This window comes from Bubalus bubalis, chromosome X, assembly GCF_019923935.1.
Source record: "Bubalus bubalis isolate 160015118507 breed Murrah chromosome X, NDDB_SH_1, whole genome shotgun sequence".
NCBI classification, from domain to species: Eukaryota; Metazoa; Chordata; class Mammalia; order Artiodactyla; family Bovidae; genus Bubalus; species Bubalus bubalis.
Window position 1 is genome coordinate 132,437,743 of NC_059181.1, and position 26,886 is coordinate 132,464,628.

Consider the following 26,886-nt stretch of genomic DNA (forward strand, 5'->3'; position numbering starts at 1 on the left):
GTGAGCGTACTTATCGACAGGAAACTTTGTGAGAAAGGGCACTGTCTGTGAAGATTCTTGGGGAAAAAACTCGACTTAAATTCTATCTATTAAAGAAAATTAAGTATGTCACGTAAATGGAGCAAGCAATGTCCTGGGTGTTTTGCATGCTCTATTTCATTTAATTAAAAATATGATGAAGGTGTTATCAACATTCCCAATTTTATAGACAAGGAAACTCATTTATAGATGAGGGATAGAGGCATTAATGAAGATACTAGTAAGTGAAAGAGATACTTTTAGGTTAGCATATACATGTGTACTTAGTAAACTTTGTGGGAAAGGGCACTGGCTATCTAGATTGATGGGGGAAACAGTTGATTTCAATTCAACCTATTAAAAAATGTAAATATATTACTCAGATCTACTACGAAATATCCCAGGTATTTTACATGCTCTGCTTCATTTAATTAAAAAAAAACAAACCTACAAGTAAGGTGTTATCAACATTCCCATTTGATAGATGAGGAAACTGAGGCTAGAGGCATTAATATGTTACTAATAAGTAAAAGGCTTCCCTGATAGCTCAGTTGGTAAAGAATCTGTCTGCAGTGCAGGAGACCTGGGTTTGATCCCTGGGTTGGGAAGATTCCCTGGAGAAGGGAAAGGCTACCCATTCCAGTATTCTGGCCTAGAGAATTCCATAAGTAAAAGAGATCCTTTTTGGTAAGCATTTTTATCAACACTTAGTAAAATCCGAGGGAAAGTTCATTTACTACCTAGATTGTGAGCAAAATAAATCTCGATTTCAATTCTATTAAAGAAAAACAAAATTAAGTATGTTAACTTAGATCTATGAAGCAATGTCCTGGGAGTTTTAAATGCTTTGCCTAATTTCATTAAAAAGAAAATCAACAAGGAAGGTGTTATCAACATTCACATTTTATAGATGAGGAAACTGAGGCACTGAGTCATAAATGAAGTTAATAGTAAGTGAAAGAGATGAGTTTTGGTGAGCCTATTTACCAATAAAGGTAAACATTGTGGGAAAGGGCATCTATCTAGATTGTTGGGCAAAAAAAAGTTGACTTCAATTCTATTAAAAAAAAAAACAAAATTAAGTATGTTACTTAGTTCTACTAAGCAAAGTCCTTAGTGTTTTACATTCTGTGTTTCATTTAATTTAAAAGAAAATCTATGAGAAAGCTGTTTTCAAGATTCCCATATTATATATGAGGAAACTGAGGTACAGAGTCATTAATGATGTCACTAGATACTGAGATGCTTTTTGGTGAGCGTTTATCTATACTTAGTAAACTTTGTGGGAAAGGGCATTCTCTACCTAGATTGTTGAGGAAAAATACTTGATTTCAATTCTATATTAAAACAGATAAAATTATTTACTAGATCTACTAAGCAATATCATGCTTAGTTTTACATGGGTTTTACAAGCAGGGTTTTACATACACTGCTTCAATTAGTTGAAAAAAATCTACCAGGAAAGTGTTATCAATATTCCCATTTTATAAATTAGGAAACTGAGGCACAGAGGCATTAATGATGTGAATGAGATGCTTTTTGAGAGCGTATGCATCGAAACTTTGCAAACTTTGTGGGAAAGGGCATTGACTATCTAGATTTTAATTCTATTAAAAAAAATAAGAATGTTACTTAGATCTATTAAGCAATGTCCTGGGTGTTTACATGCTCTATTTTATTTAATTAAAAAGAAAATATACGAGGAATGTGTTATCATGATTCCCATTTTACAGATGAGGAAGCTGAGACATAGAGGCATTAGTGAAGTTACTAATAAGTGAAAGAGAAGATTTTTCATGATAGTATTCATCTACACTTAGTAAAGATTGTGGGAAAGGGCACTGTCTATCTAGATTGATGGGAGAAAAACTAGATTTCATTTCTGTTAAAAAAAGAAACTTAAATATGTTACTTAAGTCTACTAAGCAATGTCCTGGGTATTTTACATCTCTGCTTCATTTAACTGAAAAAAAAAAAAAAACCTATGGGTAAGGTGTTATCAACATTCCCATTTTATAGAGGAGGAAACTGAGGCTAGAGGCATTAATGAAGTTGCTAGTATGTGAAAGAGAAACTTTTTAGGAGCATATATATCTACACTTAGTAAAATTCATGGGAATGGGCATTGGCTATATATATTGTGAGCAAAATTAATCTCTATTTCAATTCTCTCTATTAAAAAGAAACAAAATTAAGTATGTTAGTTAGATCTACTAAGCAATGTCCTGGGTGTTCTACATTCCCATTTTATAGATGAGGAAACTTAGGCAGAGAGGTATTAATGAAGTTACTAGCAAGTGAAAGAAATACTTTTTGGTGAGTGTCTTTATCCATACTTAGTAAACTTTGTGGGAAAGGGCATTGTCTATATAGATTTCTGGGGAAAGAAAACTCGATTTCAATTCTGTATACTAAAAAAAAAAGTATGGCTACTTAGATGTACTAAGCATTGTCCTGGGTGTTTTACATGCTCTTCTGCATTTAATTAAACAAAAATCTATGAGGAATGTGTTATCAACACTCCCATTTTATAGATAAGTAAACAGAGGCTAGAGACATTAATGAAGTTACAAGTAAGTGAAAGAGATGCTTTTTGGTGAGCATATTCATGTATACTTAGTAACCTTTTGGGAAAGGATATTTCCCTTTCCTACTTAGAGTGATGGGGGAAAAAATCTTTATATCAATTCTATCTGTTTAAGAACAAAAAAGAAAAGTTAACTATGTCACTTAGATCTACTAAGCAATGTTCTGGGTGTTTTACATGCTCTGCTTCATTTAAATTAAAAAAAAATCCTTGAGGAAGGTGTTATCAACATTCCCAATTTATAGATGAGGAAACTGAGGCACAGAGGTATTAATGAAGTTACTGGAATGTGAAGACATGCTTTTTTATAGCATATTTATCTAAAATTAGTAAACTTTGCGGCAAAGGGCACAGTCTATCTAGATTTTTTGGAAAAAATAAACTCGATTTCAATTATCTCTATTTAAAAAAATAACATAATTAAGTATGTTACTTTGATCTACTAAGCAATGTCCTGGGTGTTTTACATACTCTGCTTCATTTAATTAAAAAGAAAATCTGTGAGGAAAGTGTTATCAACATTCCCATTTTATAGATGAGGAAACTGAGGCACAGTGGCATTAACGGATTACTAGTAAATGAAAGAGATGCTTTTTGGTGAGCATATTTATCTACACTTGGTAAACTATTAGGGTAAGGGCATTGTCTATGTAGATTTTTGAGGAAAAAATACTCAATTTCAATTCTATTAAAAAAAACAAAATTAAATATGTAACTTAGATCTATTAAGCAATGTCCTGGTTATTTTACTTGCTCTGCTTCATTTAATTAAAAAGAAAATCTACGAGGAAGGTGTTATTAACATTCCCATTTTATAGATGAAGAAACTGAGGCACAGAGGCATTAATGAAGTTACTAGTAAGTGAAAGAGATGAGTTTTGTTGGGAATATTTATGTATACTTGTAAACATTGTGGGAAAGGCATTGTCTACCTAGATTGTTGGGGGGGAAAAACTGCAATTTCATTCTCCCTATTTAAAAAAGATAAAATTAAGTATCTTACTTAGATGTACTAAGAAATGTCCTGGGTTTTTCACATGTTCTGTTTCATTTAATTAAAAAGAAATTCTACAAGGAAGTTATCATCAACATTCCCATTTATTAGATGAGGAAACTGGGGCAAAGAGGCATTAATGACATTACTAATAAGTTTATGAGATTCTCTTTGGTGAGCATATTTATCTATACTTAGTAAACTTTGTGGGAAAGGGCATTGTCCATCTAGCTTGTTGGGGCAACAAAACTTGATTTCAATTCAATTTCAATTTTTTAAGAAAAAAACAACATTACTTAGATCTATTAAGCAATGTCTTGGGTGTTTTACATGGTCTGTTCCATTTAATTAAAAAGAAAATCTATGAGGAAGTTGTTATCAACATTCCATTTTACAGATGAGGAAATTGAGGCATAGAGGCATTAATGAAGTTACTAGTAATCGAAAGAGATCCTTTTTGGTGAGCGTATTTATCTATACCTCATAAAACTTGTGGCAAAGGGCATTGTCTAGGTAGATAATTGGGGAAAAAACTCCATTTCAATTCTATTAAAAACAACAACTAAGTTTCTGAATTTTCCAAAATCAAAATTTGTCTTACTCTGTTTTTTCCCTATATTTGAAAGTATTTGCACTTTTTTTGTCATGCAGGCAAAATAAGCACATTGATTATATAGCTTTCAGCGTGTTATTCCTCCACCATAATCGTAGCCTAGAAAGGTGGGTAATTTGGACTAGCATAAAGGAGGCAGAAGAAAGCCCTGAACTCACTGTTACTCAATTTTTGTGCAGAGAGCAAGTGAAGTAGGCACTCTGCCCTCTTGAATAGTTCCATTCTTAAACTTTTGATCACAGAATTGGGTTCAGTATTCTATCTCTCCTAATTCTGTATTAATAACCATTCTGGTCAACTTTCTACATGTGGGCTATATAGTATGTCATGGCAAAGAGATTTATGGACTTAACTTATTTCATCCGTAGAGTTTGGATACTAACTGCATCCTGTGAAGGTGGGAAGAATTACTACTAATTTCATGGCAAAAGAAAGCAACATCGATATCATTAACTGATCATATTTAGTATGAGAGCCAGAAATCTCTACTCCCCAACTCTTTTAATGCAACAGCCTGTTTGACCCCAAGCACAATGTATTCTTGTGAGTTTCTATTGCCTCTTATATACAAACTGCTGACTGTGGAGAAACTTGATCAAAACATCAAATATTACCAGAGAAGCCGAGTTTGTGCCCTTCACAACCATTGATGAAGTACCTTAACCTCGCCTCCTCTTGATGCCTTGCATATGGTCATCTGTCTTCCTGACTACGACTTCATAAGACTTATTTGTAAATTCAAGCAAATGTGCTTCTGACTGGCACTGATACATCACTGATGCCAAAATATCAGAGAGGATGAAGCATAAGGACCTTTTTTTGGATTCAGATGGAAAATACTACTGATTTATGGGTAAGTGATGACAATAGTCATTCCATAATATCTTCATATAATCAGTATGTTCCCATGCCTCCCTTCACTGAATTTTATGACCTCAAAACTTATTCAAAGAAATTATTTTTTTGCTGACCCAAAAGGTATAGTGGGGAGAAGTGGGGATGGGGCTAGTTGCGTGAACCCAGCTTTGACTTTTCACTTGCTGGATTTCCACTGCTTTTCAATGACCACTTACAGAGCCATAATTCACAGAATGACTATTGATGTCCCACTGATATTGATGTGATTTCCCCTAGTGGATTGGGGGCAGCACAGCCTACAGGCATTAGTATCTAAAGGTTATATACAATGGATAATAGAGGAAAATGAAATAGCGGAAAGGAATCTGCATGGCAAACAGAAGCAGTAAATAGTTTCAGTGAAAGATCTTAGTTGGGTTACACAGCAACTGCAGGGGGATTAAAAAAAAAAAAAGGCCCGATAACTCTTACAGACTCAGCAAGAGTTGAGAGTGAAATGGTTTCCTATTTTGAAATATAATACTTTTTTATTTCAACCACAGAAAGCCATTTAAAAATCATCTTGTGTGTTACAGTTGTTATGTGACATCTTTCAGCTGAATGCCTATTTATGAATTCCTACTCTACCCTCCTGAGGTGGTCCATGATACAGCACAGATGGAGTAAGTGGAGGAAGAGATTTTAACCAATTTGTCCAAAGTCACATAATGTTCAGCTCATGACAGAAGTCAGAACAAAGTTCGTGTTTGCCATTAATATTGCCTCATCCTGAACCCACTCAACCTACTGTGCTGTGCTTAGTCGCTCAGTCATGTCCGATTCTTTGTAACCCAATGCATGGACTGTAGCCTGTCAGGCTCCTCTGTCCATGGGGATTCTCCAGGCAAGAATACTGGAATGGGTTGCCATGCCCTCCTCCAGGGGATTGCCCCAACCCAGGGAAACAAACCCAGGTGTCCTGCATTGCGGGTGGATTCTTTACCATCTGAGCCACCAGAGAAGCCCTCAACCTACTGTACTAGCATTTAACCTGGTATTTCTGTCTTTTCAAAGTCTCATGGTAAATCATTTCAGTAGATACTCTCACCAATCCACACATCTTAGTTGACGTAACCATTGCAATGGATGGCCTGGTAAATCTAATTTAATTTGTGATTTAATAAGAAAAAAACATGGTGGGTTTACTTAGTAGTGAAAGTGAAAGTTGCTCAGTTCAGTTCAGTTCAGTCACTCAGTCATGTCTGCCTCTTTGCGATCCCATGAACTGCAGCACTCCAGGCCTCCCTGTCCATCACCAATTCCCAGAGTTTACTCAAACTCATGTCCATTGAGTCAGTGATGCCATCAAATCATTTCATCCTCTGTTGTCCCCTTCTCCTGCCCTCAATCTTTCCCAGCATCAGGGTCTTTTCCAGTGAGTCAGCTCATCACATCAGGTGGCCAAAGTATTGGAGTTTCAGCTTCAGCATCAGTCCATCCAGTGAACACCCAGGACTCATCTCCTTTATGATGGACTGGTTGGATCTCCTTGTAGTCCAAGGGACTATCAAGAGTCTTCTCCAACACCAGAGTTCAAAAGCATCAATTCTTTGGCACTCAGCTTTCTTTATAGCCCAGCTTTCACATTCATATATGACCACTGGAAAAACCACAGCCTTGACTAGACGAATCTTTGTTGGCAAAGTAATGTCTCTGCTTTTCAATATGCTGCCTAGTTTGGTCATAACTTTCCTTCCAAGGAGTAAACATCTCTTAATTTCCTGGCTGGAATCACTATATGCAGTGATTTTGGAGCCCAAAAAATAAAGTCAGCCACTGTTCCCACTGTTTCCTCATCTATTTGACATGAAGTGATGGGACCGGATGCCATGGTCTTAGTTTTCTGAATGTTGAGCTTAGAGCCAACTTTTTCACTCTCCTCCTTCACTTTCATCAAGAGGCTCTTTAGTTCTTCTTCACTTTCTGCCATAAGGGTGGTGTAATCTGTATATCTGAGGTTATTGATATTTCTCTCAACAATCTTGATTCCAGCTTGTGTTTCCTCTAGCCCAGTGTTTTTCATGATGTACTCTGCATATAAGTTAAATAAGCAGGGTGACAATATACAGCCCTGATATACTCCTTTTCCTATTTGGAACCTGTCTGTTGTCCCATGTCCACTTCTAACTGTTGCTTCCTGACCTGCATACAGGTTTCTCAAGAGGCAGGTCAGGTGGTCTGGTATTCCCATCTCTTTCAGAATTTTCCACAGTTTATTGTGATCCACACAGTCAAAGGCTTTGGCATAGTCAATAAAGCAGAAATAGATGTTTTTCTGGAACTCTCTTGCTTTTTCCATAATCCAGCGGATGTTGGCAATTTGATCTCTGGTTCCTCTGCCTTTTCTAAAACCAGCTTGAACATCTGGAAGTTCACGGTTCATGTATTGCTGAAGCCTGGCTTGGAGACTTTTAAGCATCACTTTACTAGCGTGTGAGATGAGTGCAATTGTGTGGTAGTTTGAGCATTCTTTGGCATTGCCTTTCTTTGGGATTGGAATGAAATGGAACTTTTCCAGTCCTGTGGCCATGCTGAGTTTTCCAAATTTGCTGGCATACTGAGTCCAGCACACTTGCGGCATCATCTTTCAGGATTTGAAATAGCTCAACTGGAATTCTATCACCTCCACTAGCTTTGTTCGTAGTGATGCTTTCTAAGGCCCACTTGATGTCACTTTCCAGGATGTCTGGCTTTAGGTGAGTGATCACACCATTGTGATTATCTGGGTCATGAAGATCTTTTCTGTACAATCTTCTGTGTATTCTTGCCACCTCTTCTTAATATCTTCTGCTTCTGTTAGGTCCATACCATTTCTGTCCTGTATTGAGCCCATCTTTGCATGAAATGTTGCTTGGTATCTCTAATTTTCTTGAAGAGATCTCTAGTCTTTCCCATTCTATTGTTTTTCTCTATATCTTTGCATTAATCACTGAGGAAGGCTTTTTTATCTCTTCTTGCTATTCTTTAGAATTCTGCATTCAAAGGGGTATATCTTTCCTTTTCTCTTTTGCTTTTCACTTCCCTTCTTTTCACAGCTATTTGTAAGGCCTCCTCAGACAGCCATTTTACTTTTTTGAATTTCTTTTTTTGGGGGATGGTCTTTATTCCTGTCTCCTGTACAATGTCATGAACCTCCATCCATAGTTCACCAGACATTCTGTCTATCAGATCTAGTCCCTTAAATCTATTTCTCACTTCCACTGCATGGTCATAAGGGATTTGATTTAGGTCATACCTGAATGGTCTAGTGGTTTTCCCTACTTTCTTCAATTTCAGTCTGAATTTGACAATAAGGAGTTCATGATATGAGCCACAGTCAGCTCCTGGTCTTGTTTTTGTTGACTGTATAGAGCTTTTCCATCTTTGGCTGCAAAGAATATAATCAGTCTGATTTTGGTGTTGACCATCTGGTGATGTCCATGTGTAGAGTCTTCTCTTGTGTTGTTGGAAGAGGGTGTTTGCTATGACCAGTGCATTCTCTTAGCAAAACTCTATTAGCCTTTGCCCTGCTTCATTCTGTACTCCAAGGCCAAGTTTGCCTGTTACTCCAGGTGTTTCTTGACTTCCTACTTTTGCATTCCAGTCCCCTATAATGAAAAGGACATCTTTTTTGGGTGTTAGTTCACTTGTGTCCAACTCTTTGTGACCCCATGGGCTATAGCCTGCCAAACTCCTCTGTCCATGGAAGTCTCCAGGCAAGAATACTGGAGCTGGTTGCCATTCCCTTCTCTAGGGGACCTTCCTGATCTAGGGATCGAACCTGGGTCTCCTGCATTGCAGGCTGATTCTTTACTGTCTGAGTCATCAGGGAAGCCCAAGAAGTAAGTGAGCTGCGAAGTTTATTGCAGTGCTAGGAGAGCAGCAAGGCCTGGCACTCAAATGCTTGTCCTCTAGAGTCAGTCTGCTCTGGCTTAAAGCTCAGGATATCTCCTTCTTAGTGATGTGACCTCTTAATTTCCGTGCGACCTATATGTGATCTCTTACATTGGCTATGCCTCAGTTGTCTCATTTATAAAATAGATTTAATCTGATAACTATCCTTAATGACTGTTGTGAGGATGCAATAAGCTAATACAAGTAGAGTGCTTAGTGTAATTTTTTTTTCCAGTAACTTTTATGCACAGGGTTGCTATGTGCCAGGCAGTGTTTGTGGAGCTAGGATACAGCCATGAATAAAACAGTTAACTCTGAGAAACAGTGAATGTTAACAGTGAGTAGTAAGTATAAAGATGATGCTTTTGAACTGTGGTGTTAGAAAAGATTCTTGAGAGTCCCTTGGACTGCAAGGAGATCCAACCAGGCCATCCTAAAGGAGATCAGTCTTGGGTATTCATTGGAAGGACTGATGCTGAGGCTGAAACTCCAATACTTCGGCCACTTCATGCAAAGAATTGACTCATTGGAAAAGATCCTGATGCTGGGAGGGATTGAGGGCAGGAGGAGAAGGGGATGACAGAGGATGAGATGGCTGGATGGCATCACCGACTCGATGCACATGAGTTTGGGTGAACTCCGGGAGTTGGTGATGGACAGGGAGGCCTGGTGTGCTGCGATTCATGGGGTCGCAAAGAGTCAGACACGACTGAGCGACTGAACTGAACTGAATGGTAACAACAGCGATAATAATATTTAACATTTATGATATACTTATATGGCTCACCTAGTAAAGAGTCTGCCTGCAATGCAGGAGACTTGGGTTTGATCCCTGGGTTGGAAAGATCCCCTAGAGAGGGGAAAGGCTTTCCGCTCCAGTATTCTGGCCTGGAGAATTCCATGGACTGTATAGTCAATGGGGTTGCAGAGTTGGACACGACAGAGCAACTTTCACTTCACTATATGTTTTAGGCAGTCTTCCAAGTTCTTTAGATATATTAACTCCTTTAATTAGGTGACAACCCTATGTTACAGGTAGTGTTTTAGGACAATTTTACAGATGAGAAAATGGAGGCCTTAAAAGGGTAAATAATTTGCCAAAGATAATGTGCGTAAGAAGTGGCAGAGGTCTGAAAATCCTTGTTCATGACCATTGTACTGTATTGCCTTGTTGTCATATTAAATATATTAATATATGCCACTGTTTACCCTATTAAAATGGCAGTCCTTGAAATAACTGAAACATTTTATTTTCACATCTGAAATGACTATATAATCTAATTAAACAAGGCTCAGAGTGTATAATACAATTTTTATATAAGAGGGCATGTAAAAAATTTAAATGGAAACATAGGTTTGGACAGAGTATAAATCTATTAATAAAGAACTTGGATTTGTTTATTCCAAATGTAAAGTCTTATGTCTAAAATATCATCTCTTTGTACAGTAAAAGCTAAAAGAAGATAACCTATAAGATAAAAATTGGTCTCATAATTGAACAAGGACATTTTAAAGGGCCTCTAATGTATTTAAACTTTTCAAATTATTTCTTGATTTGATTGATACCATATTAAAGTCCTGTTTATATTATAGTACTTTCTCATCTCAGACCTCCATTCCTTCCACATCATTCCTCATTAAACGTTATTACAATCTAAATAAATGTTCATACTGAGTTGTCCTAAATTGTCTGAGATAAAGGACGTATTTTTGATCTTATAGGTTAATATTATCCACATCTAATAGAAGCATTGTTCAATATATTCAGATTGTACAATGAAAATAGAAAAGAGATAATCATGAACATCAATATAGGCTGTGATCTTATATTGCTGACATTATCAGTGACTCCCCTACAAAATATATTTGCTTACTTACTATCCTTTGTTCTATGACTCATAAAAACTGGTCATGAGAACTTTCTTATTGTTCACATTTTTAATAAATCAGACTCAACAAAACTTACTTTTTTATAATTAGAAGAAACTCTAAATTCCTTTTTTAATCTATCTCTCAGAACCATATTCAACATATCTTTGTGGATAATTCCTCTTCAATTAGGAAATCAGGCTAAACTTGAAAGGAAGATATGAGTGACATACTTAGAAAGAAATTTTTTTCTACCATCATATGTTAGTCTTCTAGGAATACTGCTTCCACAAAATACATATTTCTTAAGTTAATTTACATTTTAGACCACAAAAGCACTCAAACAAGGAAATTAATGTTCAGTCAAATTAAAATGTCATCCAGAAAAATCAATATGACTTGCTATTGAGAAAGGGTGACTTGGGGGCTTCTCAGGTGGCTCAGTGATAAATATGCCTGCAATGCAGGAGACACGGGTTCGAACCCTAATTTGGGAAGACCCCCTGGAGAAGAAAATGGCAACCCACTCTAGTATTCTTTCCTGGGGAAATCCCAGGGACAGAGGAGCCTGGCGGGCTTCAGTCCATGGAGTTGCAAAGAGTCAGACACGACTTAGTCACTGAGCATGTGAGCGCGCGCACGCACACACACACACACACACACACACCCCAAGGGTGACTTTAATCAAGATGCCTCAAGGAGAAGAATATTTTTCTTAAAAGTAGAAAGTGTGCCTCACTACTATTTTCTCCTTTATCATTGCAAACATAGTAACCACACAATTTTGCCGCCATTTACCGAGTGAAAATAAGAAGACCTTTTTTTAGTCCCAGTATAAAATTCCACATCCTTGGAAAGAAATTATGCCCTAGGTTTTCCAATAGCTTCCAAATAACTACTACTTTAATGAAATTGCTACCTGAAAATTCAGTAGCAGTATTATTTTTTAACTATAATTTAAGAAGCTACTGTAGATTGGTACTTATGACTTCTAATGAGAAAACCATAACAACCTTCTAATTGAAGGGAAAATGGTTAACTACAGTAATTGCAATCAATAAGACTGTGCTAGTAGTATAAATATTTCTTCTCAAAGAGCAGTTCTTACCCTCCTCAGCAGTATTTAAGGTTAGGAAGTACCAAAAAAACCTAATTAGAAATCTATTTGTGATTTGTAATACTAAGCCTTAGTTCAAATTTGTAGGTCAGAGCGTATAGAAAGAAACCCCTCACTCCCAACTCCAGCACCAGCAAAACCAGATTTTGATGGAGAAGGAAAGTGAAGCGTGGCAAAAAGGGCTTACCAATGACATAGGCTAGTAACAAGGCCAGAGTCACTGTGATCGCAGTGGCACTCAAGGCCGTGCACTTCCAATTGCAGCACCTGTAGGGTTTGTTGAAGGTAAAGGCAGGTCTGGAAAAGGTGCTTCGAGGAAGTGGCCTGGGGGGAGGCGAGTACACAGTATTGGAGGTCAGTGGGTAGTTCTGACTGGCTGCGCTAAAGATGGCCGAGGAACCAGATCCGTGCTTGAACAGGAAATGCCTGCAGAAAAGAAACAAAAATTTGGGCGATCAAAACCAAAGCCACTTGCTACAGAAACATAAACCCCATTAAACAATCATGCTACAATAAAGCAAAAGGGAACTCGGAAGAACTCAACAAAATTTTCATATACCTAACACTTAACTCCACAATGCCCATGGTGGTCTTCTTTTTGTCTTCCTATTTTAGATTTTTAAGAGGAAGAAAGAGATCTTCTGTTCCTGAATTTTTGACTAATGAGGTTCTCAATCTCTGAGCATTACCCTTCCACATTTGGTGGCATTCACTATACTGCTCCCAGTATATATTTATACTGAATATAATACGCAAGAACAGGAGGAGAAGTATCATCAGGCATTTTGATAATATGAATGGCCCAGAGGCCAGTATTTAGAGACTAGCTTTCACAGACACATTTTCACCTAATATTTTATTATAAAACTTGCCAAACATACAGCTAAAGCAAAGAATTTTTATAACAAACATACATCTACTCCAGAGAATATCAAGTGAAGAAATTCAGTAAATCTGGACTAGGTCCTAAGCAAGTATATTTTAATAAAACATCCTAGGTAAGTTTAATGTGTATCTCCAGTTGAGCAGCACTGGTCTTAAAAATACTAGATTTAAATTTTAAAAGGCGATTATCAAATAAATATTTTTAAAAATAAAAAAACAAAACCACACATATACTTGTGAACTAGATTCTATACTTAACATATGATTATATTCACTTTATCACATTTTTATCCATCTCACCATTCCTGTCTTAATCCATCTTTTTTAAAAACATCTCATTTTTTATTTCATTTGTAAGCATTTCAAAATAAGCTGCATACATCAGTACACTTCTCTTGACATCTTTTAAATTTTATATTATTATCTAGAGTTCAATAAGTTCTTACAGATTTTTAATGTAAAATTTATACACAATGAGTTTTGAGTTTTTTAGATTCCACATATGAGTGATATCCTACAGTATTTCTTTCTCTGATTTATCTCACAGCACAAGATCCTTGAGGTCTGTACATGAACTGGTAAAAACAAAGAGCACAGTATTGGTTACCAAGGGCTGATAAGTGGGGATAGGGGGATGTTTAAGGCTACAAACTTGCAACTAGCAGAGAAACAAGTCTTGGAGATCTAATGCACAGTATTGTTATAGACAATAATAATGTAAAAAAAAAATCAAAGATGCTAAGGTGGTAGATCTTAATTATTCCCAATACAAAAGTAAGAATAATTATGTGATAGAGATGTTAGCTAATACTACAGATGACAATGGTATTGCAATATAAAAATGTATCAATTCAATATGGTATACACAAACTTATACACTGTTATAAGTAAATATATTTCAATTTAAAAACTATACACAATTAAACGCACAAATTTGCAGTGTACCTTTTCTGTGACCTAACAAATGCAATCACCTGTGCAACCCAAAGCCCTGTGAAGATACAGAACATTTCCGTCACCCCAGGAAGTGTCCTGTCTTTCTAAGTAAATCTCTATCTCTAATCCCCAGAGGCAACTGCTAGTTTGCATTTTTTTTCCTACCCTGCATTAATTTTACCTGTCCCAGAACTTCATACTGCTGTCATGTTTGATTTACTAAAGGATGTTTATTGACAGCTCATGACTATTGTAATATGGATATTTCATAAACAGTAGTGATACATTCACATGGAAGCAGTTGGCATGAAAATGATTTTGTGTAATACTTTACCCTCATCAAGTGCTAAGTACCATGCATTATGTTAAACACTCATTCTCTCAGTTAATATTCACTCATATGGAATAGGCTATATTATTATCTTCATGGTGTATTTAAAGAAATGGAGGCCTAAAGAGGTTAAGTAACTTGCGTAAATCCACCTAGTAAAAGAATAACAAAGCCATAATAGGATCCCTGGCCATTCCAGCTCCAAAGTCCTCAATCTACTACTCTACTGTTTGGCCTAGGGCAGTAAAACACACTGCTAAATAGAAAACATTCTGTTGCCACGTGTTAATGTAATACATCACAAGACCCTTCCACTGAACAAAGAGACAACATCACCTTGTACATGTCACATATGCTCATCATTAGGAATATTTGAAAACTGATTTCTAGCTTCCATTTTTAAAGAATGAAAGCACGTATGTTTAAATGAAAAAATAACTGTCCACATGTCAGTTAATGAAACTGTCCACATTAGAGTTTTGCTCTAGTTTATGAGGATAAATGGTATTTAAAGGGTAGGATTGCTGAGGGGAGTGGAGATTCACAAGACTTTCTGGAAGATAATTGGCTTTCTATAACAAAAGGCTTAAAAGATGCATATTCTTTGTCCAAAAATTATGCCTACAGGAATTTCTCCTTAGGAAATGATGTGTATGACAATGTATATTGCAGTGTTATTTATAACAGCACAAGATAAACACTCGGATGTTCATTAATATTATTTTATAAATACAGAGAATACTATACAACCATTACAAATTTAATTGTAAAAGAATATCCACTAGAAAAAGTGTTTACAGATCATCAAGTAAAATCATGTAGGTTTCAAAACAATGTGGGCAATACAATTTTTAAAATAAAAGATATGCTCATGGAAAAATAATAATTTGTGTTACCTTTGGATAGTAGGCTTCTTTAAAATTTTCTGCCTTGAGCTTATATTTTTTCTTGTAACTAGTATGGAAAAGATAGGGAGTGGGATGGGTGGAAAGAACGCAGTGACTAACACCAACCACATGCACAGTTGGTTCTATTTAGTGCATGATTTATTGAGTGCCTAGCAACGTCAGGTACCAAATTAGGTACTTTATATGCAATATTTTGATCCTAATATGTCTGTGGGGTTGATATTATTATTGTAATCTTACAGATGATGAAACAGAGACCAAAAGAGGTTTAATAGGAGCAAAGTGGTATGATAACAGCAAAATGATATGATGATAAGGGTCTTATCATAATGAGGTAACATTAAGTGCTTATTTGTGCCAGACATTATTCTAATTAATTCATAAAGCATTATATAATTTAAGCTTCACAACAACCCCATTACAGTAAGCATTTACATTTACAGATGAGAAAACCAACACACAGAGAGGTTAAGTAATTTGTCCACAGTCCAACACCTAGTAACTGGTAAAGCGGACTTTCAAGCCCAAGCAGTCTGGCTCTAGAGCCACTGATCCTAACTACGACATTACAGCACACCACACCAGGGTTCTGCAGTTAGTGGACACAAGAAAATTTGAACCCAGGCCTTGTACATCACAGAAGAAGCATGCTCTGTGTTCATTTGGTCATGTGGATGATACTGAATTGAGCCACACTTTTACCCTGTTGCCTTTGGTACCCGAGGGAAAAACATAAGAATCATGGCTATAAAATCAGTTAGAAAGGATCTCAGAAATCATCTAGCAGCTCAACATGCTCATTCTGCAGATATAAATGGAGGCCCAAAGAATAAAAGTGGATTACTTAAAAGAAACATCAGCAGCTAATGGCATGAATGTACTTAGAATTGGGGACTTGTAAAATAGTATATTTCCATTGCCCTGTGCTACCTGCCAACCAGTCTTCACGGAATCACCACAGAGTTCTAATTTGGATTAACTGACCCAAGCTAACCAAACATAATCTGTTCAAACAGTACTACATAATACATATCTATTTTTTTCTGTAGGTCACATGTTCTCACAGTAAGTTTTAAAGACCATCTTAATTGTTTTGAATGAATGGGGGACCATTAGAGAGAAGCTAGTGTTCGGTCATCAGGACTGTAAAGGAATTATTGCTGCTTTTAAAAGCACTGAATGTATCCCTAGAATGGAAAAACAGTATGTAGCAGAAATAAGATTAAATACATTTTATTGAAAAAGTGACTCATAGCATTAGGTTTCTTTCATTTGATTGTACTTCCTTATTAGTCCCTGAAATAATCACCTTCATGTCATAAGGAGGTAGATTTCTTCTTTGATGTCTTATCTCGCCCAGCCTATGTTTTCTGTGACCATCTAATATACTAGTGAGGGAGAAGTATAGCACTTTGTAAACAGCAGAGTGGAGAAGCCTCCCCATCTCCCTATCACAACTTAGTAGTTACTCTGGAGGTGATAAAACATCACTTGCATATAACTGATCATATACAGCAACACTCGAATAAGCTCCTATGGAATAGAAGAGAAATCTAGCAGTATGGGGCTTTTCAATTCAATGTTTGGAGATAAAATCTTCAATCCTCTGCATATTTATGAAGAACAATTGAATTTTTGAGACAACATAAGTGGCCCCATATGTTGGATATTGATTTGGTTTGGTATATCATTAAGAGGTAGAAGAAAGACAAAGAAAGACAGAGAATTGTTGGCTATTATGATGGCAATTACAAGCAATAATCAATATTCCTGAGCACTGTAATTTCATCTTGATATATACCAAAGGATTGCCAAATGCAGTTTCATAAGTAAAATATTACAGCATAATGAATAAATCCAACAGTTGCAGCAGAGCAACATTTAAACTAATTCATATTTGAGTGGAATCCAAATCACAGTCCTTGGTGAGGGTAGATAATAAAATGAGTTCTGGTACTAAGGTTCCTGTTTTCTTATTAACAAGCTGAGATTAAGAGTCTCTGCTGAAAGTGATCTATACTTTGATGTGCATCATGAAAAACAGCAATGCAAATGCTATGTATTGTCAAAGGCTTTGCAGTCCATTGTTGGAAAGCAAAACTACTGCCTAATGTGTTTTCATAGTCCCTGAAAAAAGTAAGAGCATAAAGACAAATGCACAGTGCTAGACTTCAGCTATGTGCTCATAAAATCAGATCATCTGTCTAAGCACATTGCTTTTCCCAGGGGACCTGAGGATATACTAAAATGTTGCTATCAATTTCATACAATTGGGTTTTTTCCACAGAGGAAATGATAAAAATGCAGTTCAAGAGTTTATGTGTAAGTAGTACTCTCCTTTGCATCTGTTTTAATATTCAACTTCAAATTTAAAAAGGAAAAGCAAGATATTGCCAAAAGGAAATGGGCATATAAGGAAATTGAAAAAAATACCTTTAAGACTGATGAGACTCAGTGGTGGTAAATGGGAATATAATAAATGCTCCTGTAAGGATTTTAAAGGGGGAAAATGTACTATCTCTTTTTAAACCCTACATACAACATAATTCTGAGGGTATCTGTTAGCACTAAATGATGTGATTTAATGTGGCACTTGAAATTCTATAGGAAATAAACAGAAATCTACAGCTTTCTAATAACAGATGCATAAATAACCAGTGAATTTCCCCTTTTACATCTTGTAAACATACTTAGGAGATGCGTTTCCAAACCTGCATTCACTTAGTTACAAGCATTAGACTCATTTTTTTACCCAGAAGAAGGAATTTAACTTACTGCCAGTTAAAAGCTGAGGTTGATTTTTAAAAAAATAATAAAGAGGAAGACTGCAATGAAAAGGTCTTGAGTCAAGTTATTAGGGCCAAATCACATTCAGATATGGTAGTGGAATTTAGATACTTACTCTTTTTAAAAATTATAAAATGCATTTTTTATTGTGATACAAAAACACAAAATACAAAATTTACTACCCTATACCATTTTAGAGTGTATAGTTCAGTAGTATTAAGTATATTCCCATTATGGTGAAACAGATCTCCAAAACTACTGCATCTTGCACATGTGAAACTCTAAACCCATTAAACAACTCCTCTTTCCCCAATCTCCTCAGCCTCTGGTAACCACCATTCTAATTTTTTTCCTCAAATTTGACTATTTTATATACCTCATGTAAGTAGAATCATAAAATATTTGTCTTTTTGTGACATTTCACTTAACATGATGTTCTCTAACTTTAACTATGTGACTGGATCTCCTTCCTCTTCAAGGCTGACTAATTGCATGTATATACTGCTATTTGTTTGGCCATTCATCCATTGATGAACACTTGGGTTGCTTCCACCTGTTGGTTACTGTGAATAATGCTGCTATGAACATGGGCATGCAAATATCTCTGAGATCCTGCTTTCTATTCTTTTGAATATATATCCCAAATTGAGATTGCTGGATCATGTGCCAGCTCTATTTTTATTTTTACAGGAAATCTCCATACTGTTCTTCATAGTAGTTGTATCATTTTACATTCCCACCAACAGTGCAGAGTTCCATTTCTCCACATCCTTGCTAACACTTGTTATTTCTTGTCTTTTTGATGACAGCCATCCTAATGGGTATGAGGTGACACTTCATCATGGTATTGATTTGTATTTCTTTGATGACTGGTGATGTTGAGTGTCTTTTCATGTGCTTGTTGGCTGTTCTTCATATCCTATTTGGAGAAATGTGTATTCTCAGATATTTATTCTTATGCCTCCAAAAACATGAGAAAATAAAAGAAAATGACATGCTGGGTCAGCCCCATTTTCTTCTCTGACAAGAATATTTCATGTTGTTTTGTGGCAAAGTGTGATTACTGGCAAGATACCAACCTCAACATCTCTAGTTTTACATAATAGCCTATTCTTGATACTCCTTTTTAGGATAAATAGATCCAAACTCTGTTTGAGCCTAAATGGTATTATTAGCTTGGACAACCTCTTAGGGTAACAATTTTTTTTTTATTAACAGCTACATAAAAGTAGATTTCAATTTATTTGTTCTAGGGTCCGTTCTTTCAAATTTTAGGCCACCCTGTCCATATGTCCCATTCAAACCTTATATGCAAGTGTTGATAAAGAAGTCTGTAGTCTCTCCATGTTGTTCATAGTTTTTAAGAGTTTTTTTTTTTTTTTTTTTAAATAGTGTCAGGATATCTATGGATTGGGCTTTCCTGGTGGCTCAGTGGTAAAGAATCCACCTACAATGCAGGAATCACAGGAAAGGCAGGTTCAATCCCTAGGTCAGGAAGATCCCCTGGAGGAGGGCATGGCAACTCACTCCAGTATTCTTGCCTGGAGAACCCCATGGACAGAGGAGCCTGGCAGGCTACAGTCCATAGGGTTGCAAAGAGTAGGACATGACTGAAGTGACTTAGCATGCATGCACGCATCTATTGGGTTGGCCAAAAAGTTTGTTTGCATTTTAACAAACAAACTTTAGATATTGGCCAACCCAATATCTAAACCTTAATTTTTATAAGTTTAAGCCTTAGTTCTATAATCTATTTTTTTTAATTTGAGATGACTGGTTTATTATTTTACTTATTTATTGATTGATTCATCTTCATTGTGGTGCAAGAGCTTCTGATTGCAATGACTTCTCTTTCAGTAGAGCATGGACTCCAGGCCCATGGGCTTCAGTAGTTGCAGAACACAAGCTCAACAGTTGTGTCACATGGCCTTCGTTGCCCCATGGCATATGGAATCCTCCTGGACCAGGAACTGAACAATTTCCCCTGTGTTGCCAGATGGATTCTTATCTACCATACCACCAGGGAAGTCCTATAATCTATTCTTAAATGGTAATATTCTATGATCTAGATTAGCATTCTTGTGATTTTCCAAGTGAGGTAGCTTGTTGCTAATGGCAGAGATCTTTAGAAATCTTTTTTTTTTTTTTTTTTTGGTGGCTATTATTTTCTCTTGCCTCTTAATCAGAAGTAATATCTGCCCTACCTCATCAGTTGCCTCTGGACTGTATATTCGCTAAGGGCAGAGACCAAGTATTAATTTTTACATTCCTGTCTCATACTTCAAAGGTACTCATTGAATAAATATTGATTTGAAAGATGTTTTTGCTTCTTCTAAAAGGCTCTTGATTCCCTGTACAGAATGAATGAGGCCTGGGGACTCTAAAATAACTGTTTCACTTGTGAGAAAAGAATCTCTTGCATTCCTGAATGTGAAAGGACAATTATCATTCACAGCAATTATTTCTAATTATTTGTATTTTTATTAACAAGTCTTTCCTTACTCAAATGTCTCAAACTGAGATGAGATGTGACTCAACTATTTCTTTGACTTGTTTGTTTCTTTTAGAATGTGAAAATAAAATGAAAGCTTATCACTGGAAAAACTATAGCTTTGATTATACTGACCTTCGCCAGCAAAGTGATGTCTCTGCTTTTTAATACATTATCTAGGTTTGTCATATCTTTCCTTCCAAGGAGCAAGTGTCTTTTAATTTCATGGCTGCAGTCACTGTCCACAGTGATTTTGGAGCCCAAGAAAATAAAGTCTGTCACTGTTTCCACTTTTCCCCCTTCTATATTATCCACATGTCATAGTTGAGGAGGCTGAGTTTCAGCTGCTAAGTTTAAGTAAATTTCCAAAGTCATGCAACTGGTAAATGATAGAATTGGGAATCTACTTCAGTTTTTTTGATTACTGGAATACAATCTACATAGAATCATGCCTAACAAACAAGTGGTGCTCAACAAATACATTTCTTTTTGGCTATACGTGAGATCTTAGTTCTTTGACCAGGGATCCAACCCGGGCACCTGGGGCAGTGGAAGCATGGAGGCCTAACCACTGGACTACCAGGGAATTATCTCAAATACTTTAAACTCTATGCATGAACAATGAAATCCATCTACTTAACCACTATGCACATACTAATATGACATCCCTGATTTCATTCCTAATGCTAATCATTCAGTTCAGTTCAGTTGCCCAGTTGTGTCCGACTATTTGCGACCCCATGAACCACAGCACACCAGGCCTCCCTGTCCATCACCAACTCCCGGAGTTCACTCAGACTCATGTCCATCGAGTCAGTGATGCCATCCAGCCATCTCATCCTCTGTCGTCCCCTTCTCCTCCTGCCCCCAATCCCTCCCAGCATCAGAGTCTTTCCAAATGAGTCAGCTCTTTGTATCAGGCAGCCAAAGTACTGGAGTTTCAGCTTAAACATCAGTCCTTCCAATGAACACCCAGGACTGATATCCTTTAGGATATGCTAATAATTAAGGTAACAAAATCTTCCTAATCACATGATCATGTGGCATTTCTCTTTTCAAAATGAATATATATGAGCTTATTATTCCACTGAATGTGTTTTTATAGGAATATTTATTTTGACTCTTTTAATTACAGAATTGACATAATATTAGGACAATACATACTTATGAAAGTGAACTAATTGTCATGTCTCCCTGTTTAGAATACATCAGAATATTTTTAATTCAACAGTGTAACAGACTTCTGTATAGAAACTAAACATGTCTATAAAAGGACATCTAGAGATATGCTAGAGTTAGTAGGGCTGGCGTACATGTATATATATATGTGTGTGTGTGTGTATACATATATATATATAATGTTAGAGAAAGAAAATACTACATATTCTCTAATGTTTGACCAAGATGCTTTAGTAGTCTCCAAAATAAATGAAAATAAACAATTATGCTCCACTTTATAATAATGCCCTTCCAAGTCATCCTATCATTCTCTTCCTCTAAGTTAAATTCATGCTCTGTAGATGTAATTTTAATTTAAAAATTGATATTAAGAAACTCTACACCCCTTGAAGGGTAAATATCACATTAGAATTTTCTATTAATGTAAATGTTCCTGTATTAAAAGGCTATGGCCAGCATACAAAAATTATTTACTTAGATTAGTAAAATTACCATTTTTCATTCTCTTTATCTTTAAAGGTAATTTACGTTCCAAGATGTGGCAGCTGTAATCCTTTCGAATTAGAAACAGTTTGGAAAGCTACTGATAGGTAAGACTTTCAATCCTCTTATGATTTTATACATCTTCTCCATGAAGGCATAACAAGATACCATCCCACAGTTTTCAAGACTTCGTTTCCCACCAGGGACCATTTTAAAATGGGAACAAACATGGGAACTAGGCAAAATTTATAAGCACACATTTAAAATTAAACCAGATCTCAAGTTTACTAGGAGTTAAGAGAAATTCATTCATTTTGTAAAGAAATTCAGTTATATTTCCCTTTGCAAATGCTGAAAGTCCATTCCCAATTTTACTCACCAGAGCAACCTGCTGATTTTATAGAATTGGTCTTCACTAGTTAGTTGGCTTACTTATTTATTTTTCTTTTTAGGGGAGTAGGTAGTGGGCAGAGTGTTATATACCTTAATTACCTTTTTATTAATATTCATTTTCCTCAGATATGTATTATACTCTTTTATTTTATGAGCCAGTTGACATGGTATACTTTTCTGTATCATTTCTTTTTATTGAATTGTAATCTGTATTAGCAAGAACATTTTATTTTAAAGAAAAAGTGTTTCAAACTAAATACAAAGGAGTATAATAAGGACAGAGCCTAAGAGTTTACCACTAAGCTCTTCAGGTTAAAAATCTAGATGATCATTCGAGTGCAACTTTTAAAGGATGTTGATCAACATTTGCTTTCATTAGCTTTCATTTCTCTGAAAGTCTTACTCATACATGTATAATAAAGGCAATAATGTTTTTTATAATGTCATAAGATAACAAAAGGAATGCCACTCAAATCAGTACTCTAGCCTATTCAGCATAACGTTTCTCTAAGAGACAAACTGGCAAAGGGCACAGCTGTCCTCTGAAATATTAGCCTCAAAATCAAAGATGTGGCCTAAGGCAGAAACTTTCTTCTCCTGATAAACGTCCATATTCTCCTTTTCTCTTGGGCACACAGACAGACTACATTTCCCAGTCACAGTTTGCATTAGATGTGGTCATGTGACTGAGTTCTAGATAATGAAATGTGAAGGGTGACAAAAAGTGGTGTTTGACACTTTCAGTCTTCAGCCAGAAAACTTCCAACCCATGATTCTCAATCTCCTTCATCCACTGACTAAAAGAGAGAAGATTCAAATATGCGAGGATTCTAGTCCATTCGCTCCATGGAATATTATGAAGTCATAAAAACATTAAGAATTTTTAACCACATAAGCATATTAGATATGAGACCTTTGTCTCTCTGCACAGCCCTGGCCAGAGCATGTCTGTCCATGACCTTCCCAAACTCACTCCTCTCTTCTCGCAGTCACAGTTCATTGGACCAGAATTGGACATCCAATCTCAGAGATAATCGTATGTTCTCTCCCTCATGCATCTTTCTCTGTGTATGTGTGTGTTGACTTCTCTTTGAGAAATCTAGACCTAGAAACCTGTCAGCTAGGAAAGCAAAGATGCAAGCTCATTTTGAGTCAGAGCTGGAATTGCAGCATAATAGGGAAACAGGATTTAAAATCCTGAAAGATGATGCTGTGAAAGTGCTGCACTCAATATGCCAGCAAATTTGGAAAACTCAGCAGTGGCCACAGGACTGGAAAAGATCCGTTTTCATTCCAATCCCAAACAAAGGCAATGCCAAAGAATGCTTGAACTACTGCACAATTGCACTCATCTCACATGCTAGTAAAGTAATGCTCAAAATTCTCCAAGCCAGGCTTCAGCAATACGTGAACCGTGAACTTCCAGATGTTCAAGCTGGTTTTAGAAAAGGCAGAGGAACCAGAGATCAAATTGCCAACATCCGCTGGATCATCGAAAAAGCAAGCGAGTTCCAGAAAAACGTCTACTTCTGCTTTATTGACTATGCCAAAGCCTTTGACAGTGTGGATCACAATAAACTGTGGAAAATTCTGAAAGAGATGGGAATACTACACCACCTGACCTGCCTCTTGAGAAACCTAATGCAGGACAGGAAGCAACAGTTAGAACTGGACGCGGAACAACAGACTGGTTCCAAATAGGAAAAGGAGTATGTGAAGGCTGTATATTGTCACCCTGTTTATTTAGCTTATATGCAGAGTACATTATGAGAAACGTTGGGCTGGAAGAAGCACAAGCTGGAATCAAGATTGCTGGGAGAAAAATCAATAACCTCAGATATGCAGATGACACCATCGTTATGGCAGAAAGTGAAGAACTAAAGAGCCTCTTGATGAAAGAAAGAGGAGAGTGAAAAAGTTGGCTTAAAGCTCAACATTCAGAAAACGAAGATCATGGCATCTGGTCCCATCACTTCATGGCAAATAAGTGGGGAAATAGTGGCTGACTTTATTTTTCTGGGCTCCAAAATCACTGCAGATGGTGACTGCAGCCAGGAAATTAAAAGACACTTACTCCTTGGAAGGAAAGTTATGACCAACCTAGACAGCATATTTAAAAGCAGAGACATTACTTTTCAACAAAGGTCCATCTAGTCAAGGCTATGGTTTTTCCAGTGGTCATGTATGGACGTGAGAGTTGGACTATAAAGACAGCTGAGCACTGAAGAATTGATGCTTTTGAACTGTGGTGTTGGAGAAGACTCTTGAGAGTCCCTTGGACTGCAAGGAGATCCAACCAGTCCACCCTAAAGGAGATCAGTTCTGGGTGTTCATTGGAAGGGCTGATGTTGAAACTGAAACTCCAATACTTTGGCCACCTGATGCGAAGAGCTGACTCATTGGAAAAGGCCCTGATGCTGGGAAAGATTGGGGGCAGGAGGAGAAGGAGAGGACAGAGGATGAGATGGTTGGATGGCATCACCGGTTCAATGGACATGGGTTTGGGTGGACTCCGGGAGTTGGTGATGGACAGGGAGGCCTGGCGTGCTGCGGTTCATGGGGTCGCAAACAGTCGGACATGACTGAGCAACTGAACTGAATTGAACTGAATAGGGAAACAGATACAAAAACACCCCATCAAGAATGAAATCTGAGAATGGAGTGTGCATACAGGGAGAAACAGAGACCCCAGAAAAAAACAGAACAACGAGAAGACCTCCATCTGTCATTAGGCCTTGTTGCACTCACTGTCCTTTCCCTATGAGACTCTCCTGTATAATTTTTCAAAAACTCCTTTTTTACTAGATTTGATTTTTTAAAGCAGTTCTGTTCACAGTAACCAGATAATTTCTAAGGCAATAAGTGATTTTCCATGTTGGGAAACAAAACCCAGAATTCATGTATACATACATATACATATATACAGTACAACCAGAACTATGTGCTGCCCCCACCACACACAAGAAAGCAACAATTCCAGTTTCAAATCCCTATTGTGCAGAGATCTAACGCCAAAGAAATGTAAGGAAATCTTAATAGTTATTACCTTTGGGTGAGAGAATTTGTAGATATACTTTTGTTTCTGATTTCCTGTGTTTTCTCCTGTTTTTGAAATGAAGCTCTATTACTTCTATTTCTTGTATAAGATCCTTCATGATTTGGCCTCTGTAGACCCCTCTGCCTCACCACTGCTATTGTCTCCCATGCTCCCTAGGCTCTGGCCCTCCTATGTCATATACAGTTTCCCAAATGTGCCATTTGGTTTTCAGGCTCCTGTGCCCTTATCTAAGCCTTTTAGAAAGGACAATATCAGAAGAGCTGAGAAATGCCCAAGAATAGTGCAGATACGAAGAAAGGAAAGACAGAATAGAGCGTGAATATAGGAAGGATGAAGAGTGCAGGGGAATAGAAAGGAATAGAATAAGGAAGGAAATTTTATAGAAAAGTAGATGATGGGTAGCTATCTATGTGGAGAAGGCAATGGTACCCGACTCCAGTACTCTTGCCTGGAAAATCCCATGAATGGAGAAGCCTGGTAGGCTGCAGTCCATGGGGTCGCTAAGAGTCGGATATGACTAAGCGACTTCACTTTCACTTTTCACTTTCATGCACTGGAGAAGGAAATGGCAACCCACTCCAGTGTTCTTGCCTGGAGAATCCAGGGACGGGGGAGCCTGGTGGGCTGCTGTCTATGGGGTCGCACAGAGTCGGACACGACTGAAGCGAGTTAGCAGCAGCAGCAGCAGCAGCAGCTATCTATGCAAAAGTATGAGATCATTTGTTAGTTGTTTTGGGGGTCACTCTGGCCTCCATTGCTATAGGCTATCTAGCTATTAGTCAGCATTGATACACTAAATAGATTTAGTTTAGTGGTTGTTTTAGTCCATTTGGGCTACTATGACAAAATCCCACAGACTGGGTAGCTTATAAACAACAGAAATATGTTTCTCACAGTTGTAGAAGCTGGACATCCATGATCAGGGTACCAGCATGGTAGGATTCTGTGAAGGCTCCCTTCTGGGTTGCAGACTGCCAACTTCTTACTATGTCCTCACATGGCAGAAGGGGGTAGGGAGCATCCTGAGTTCTCTTTTATAAGAGCACTAATCCCATTAATAAATAATTTCACCCCTTGGGCATTATGTTTTACATGTGAATTTGGGGGCAATACAAACATTCAATCTATAACAGTGGTTTCCAAACCCAATTATGTTATCAACTGGAGAGTTATATAAATTAAACCCTCCAATGAAAGCTTAAGCAGAAAGGAATAGGAAAGGGGAAGGTCGGAGGGGAAAAAAGAAATTGCAAGAGTCTGAAGAGGGGTGGGTAAAGGGAGCAGGTAAGGAAACAATGGATTTTGTCTCACCGTTAATCAAAAAGAGTGTTTCTCAGCTGGGGACAAACGGTCCCACAGTGGACATTTGGTAATGTGAACTCAAATGGACTGGAATGGGTGAATTTAACTCAGATGACCATTATATTTACTACTGTGGGCAGGAATTGCTCAGAAGAAATGGAGTAG

The 26,886-nt window shown here is 37.1% G+C and overlaps 1 protein-coding gene across 9 annotated transcripts in view; it reads right to left on the minus strand.

Annotated features, from left to right (window-relative positions):
* Positions 1-26,886, minus strand: part of TENM1 (teneurin transmembrane protein 1) — a 918,261-nt gene that overhangs the window by 373,531 nt on the left and 517,844 nt on the right. For all 9 annotated transcript variants that reach the window (XM_044937195.2, XM_044937198.2, XM_006065013.4 and 6 more), the window contains one exon: positions 12,156-12,394. In XM_044937195.2, the coding sequence (XP_044793130.2) occupies positions 12,156-12,394 (239 nt within the window). The remainder of the gene's footprint in view (positions 1-12,155; positions 12,395-26,886) is intronic.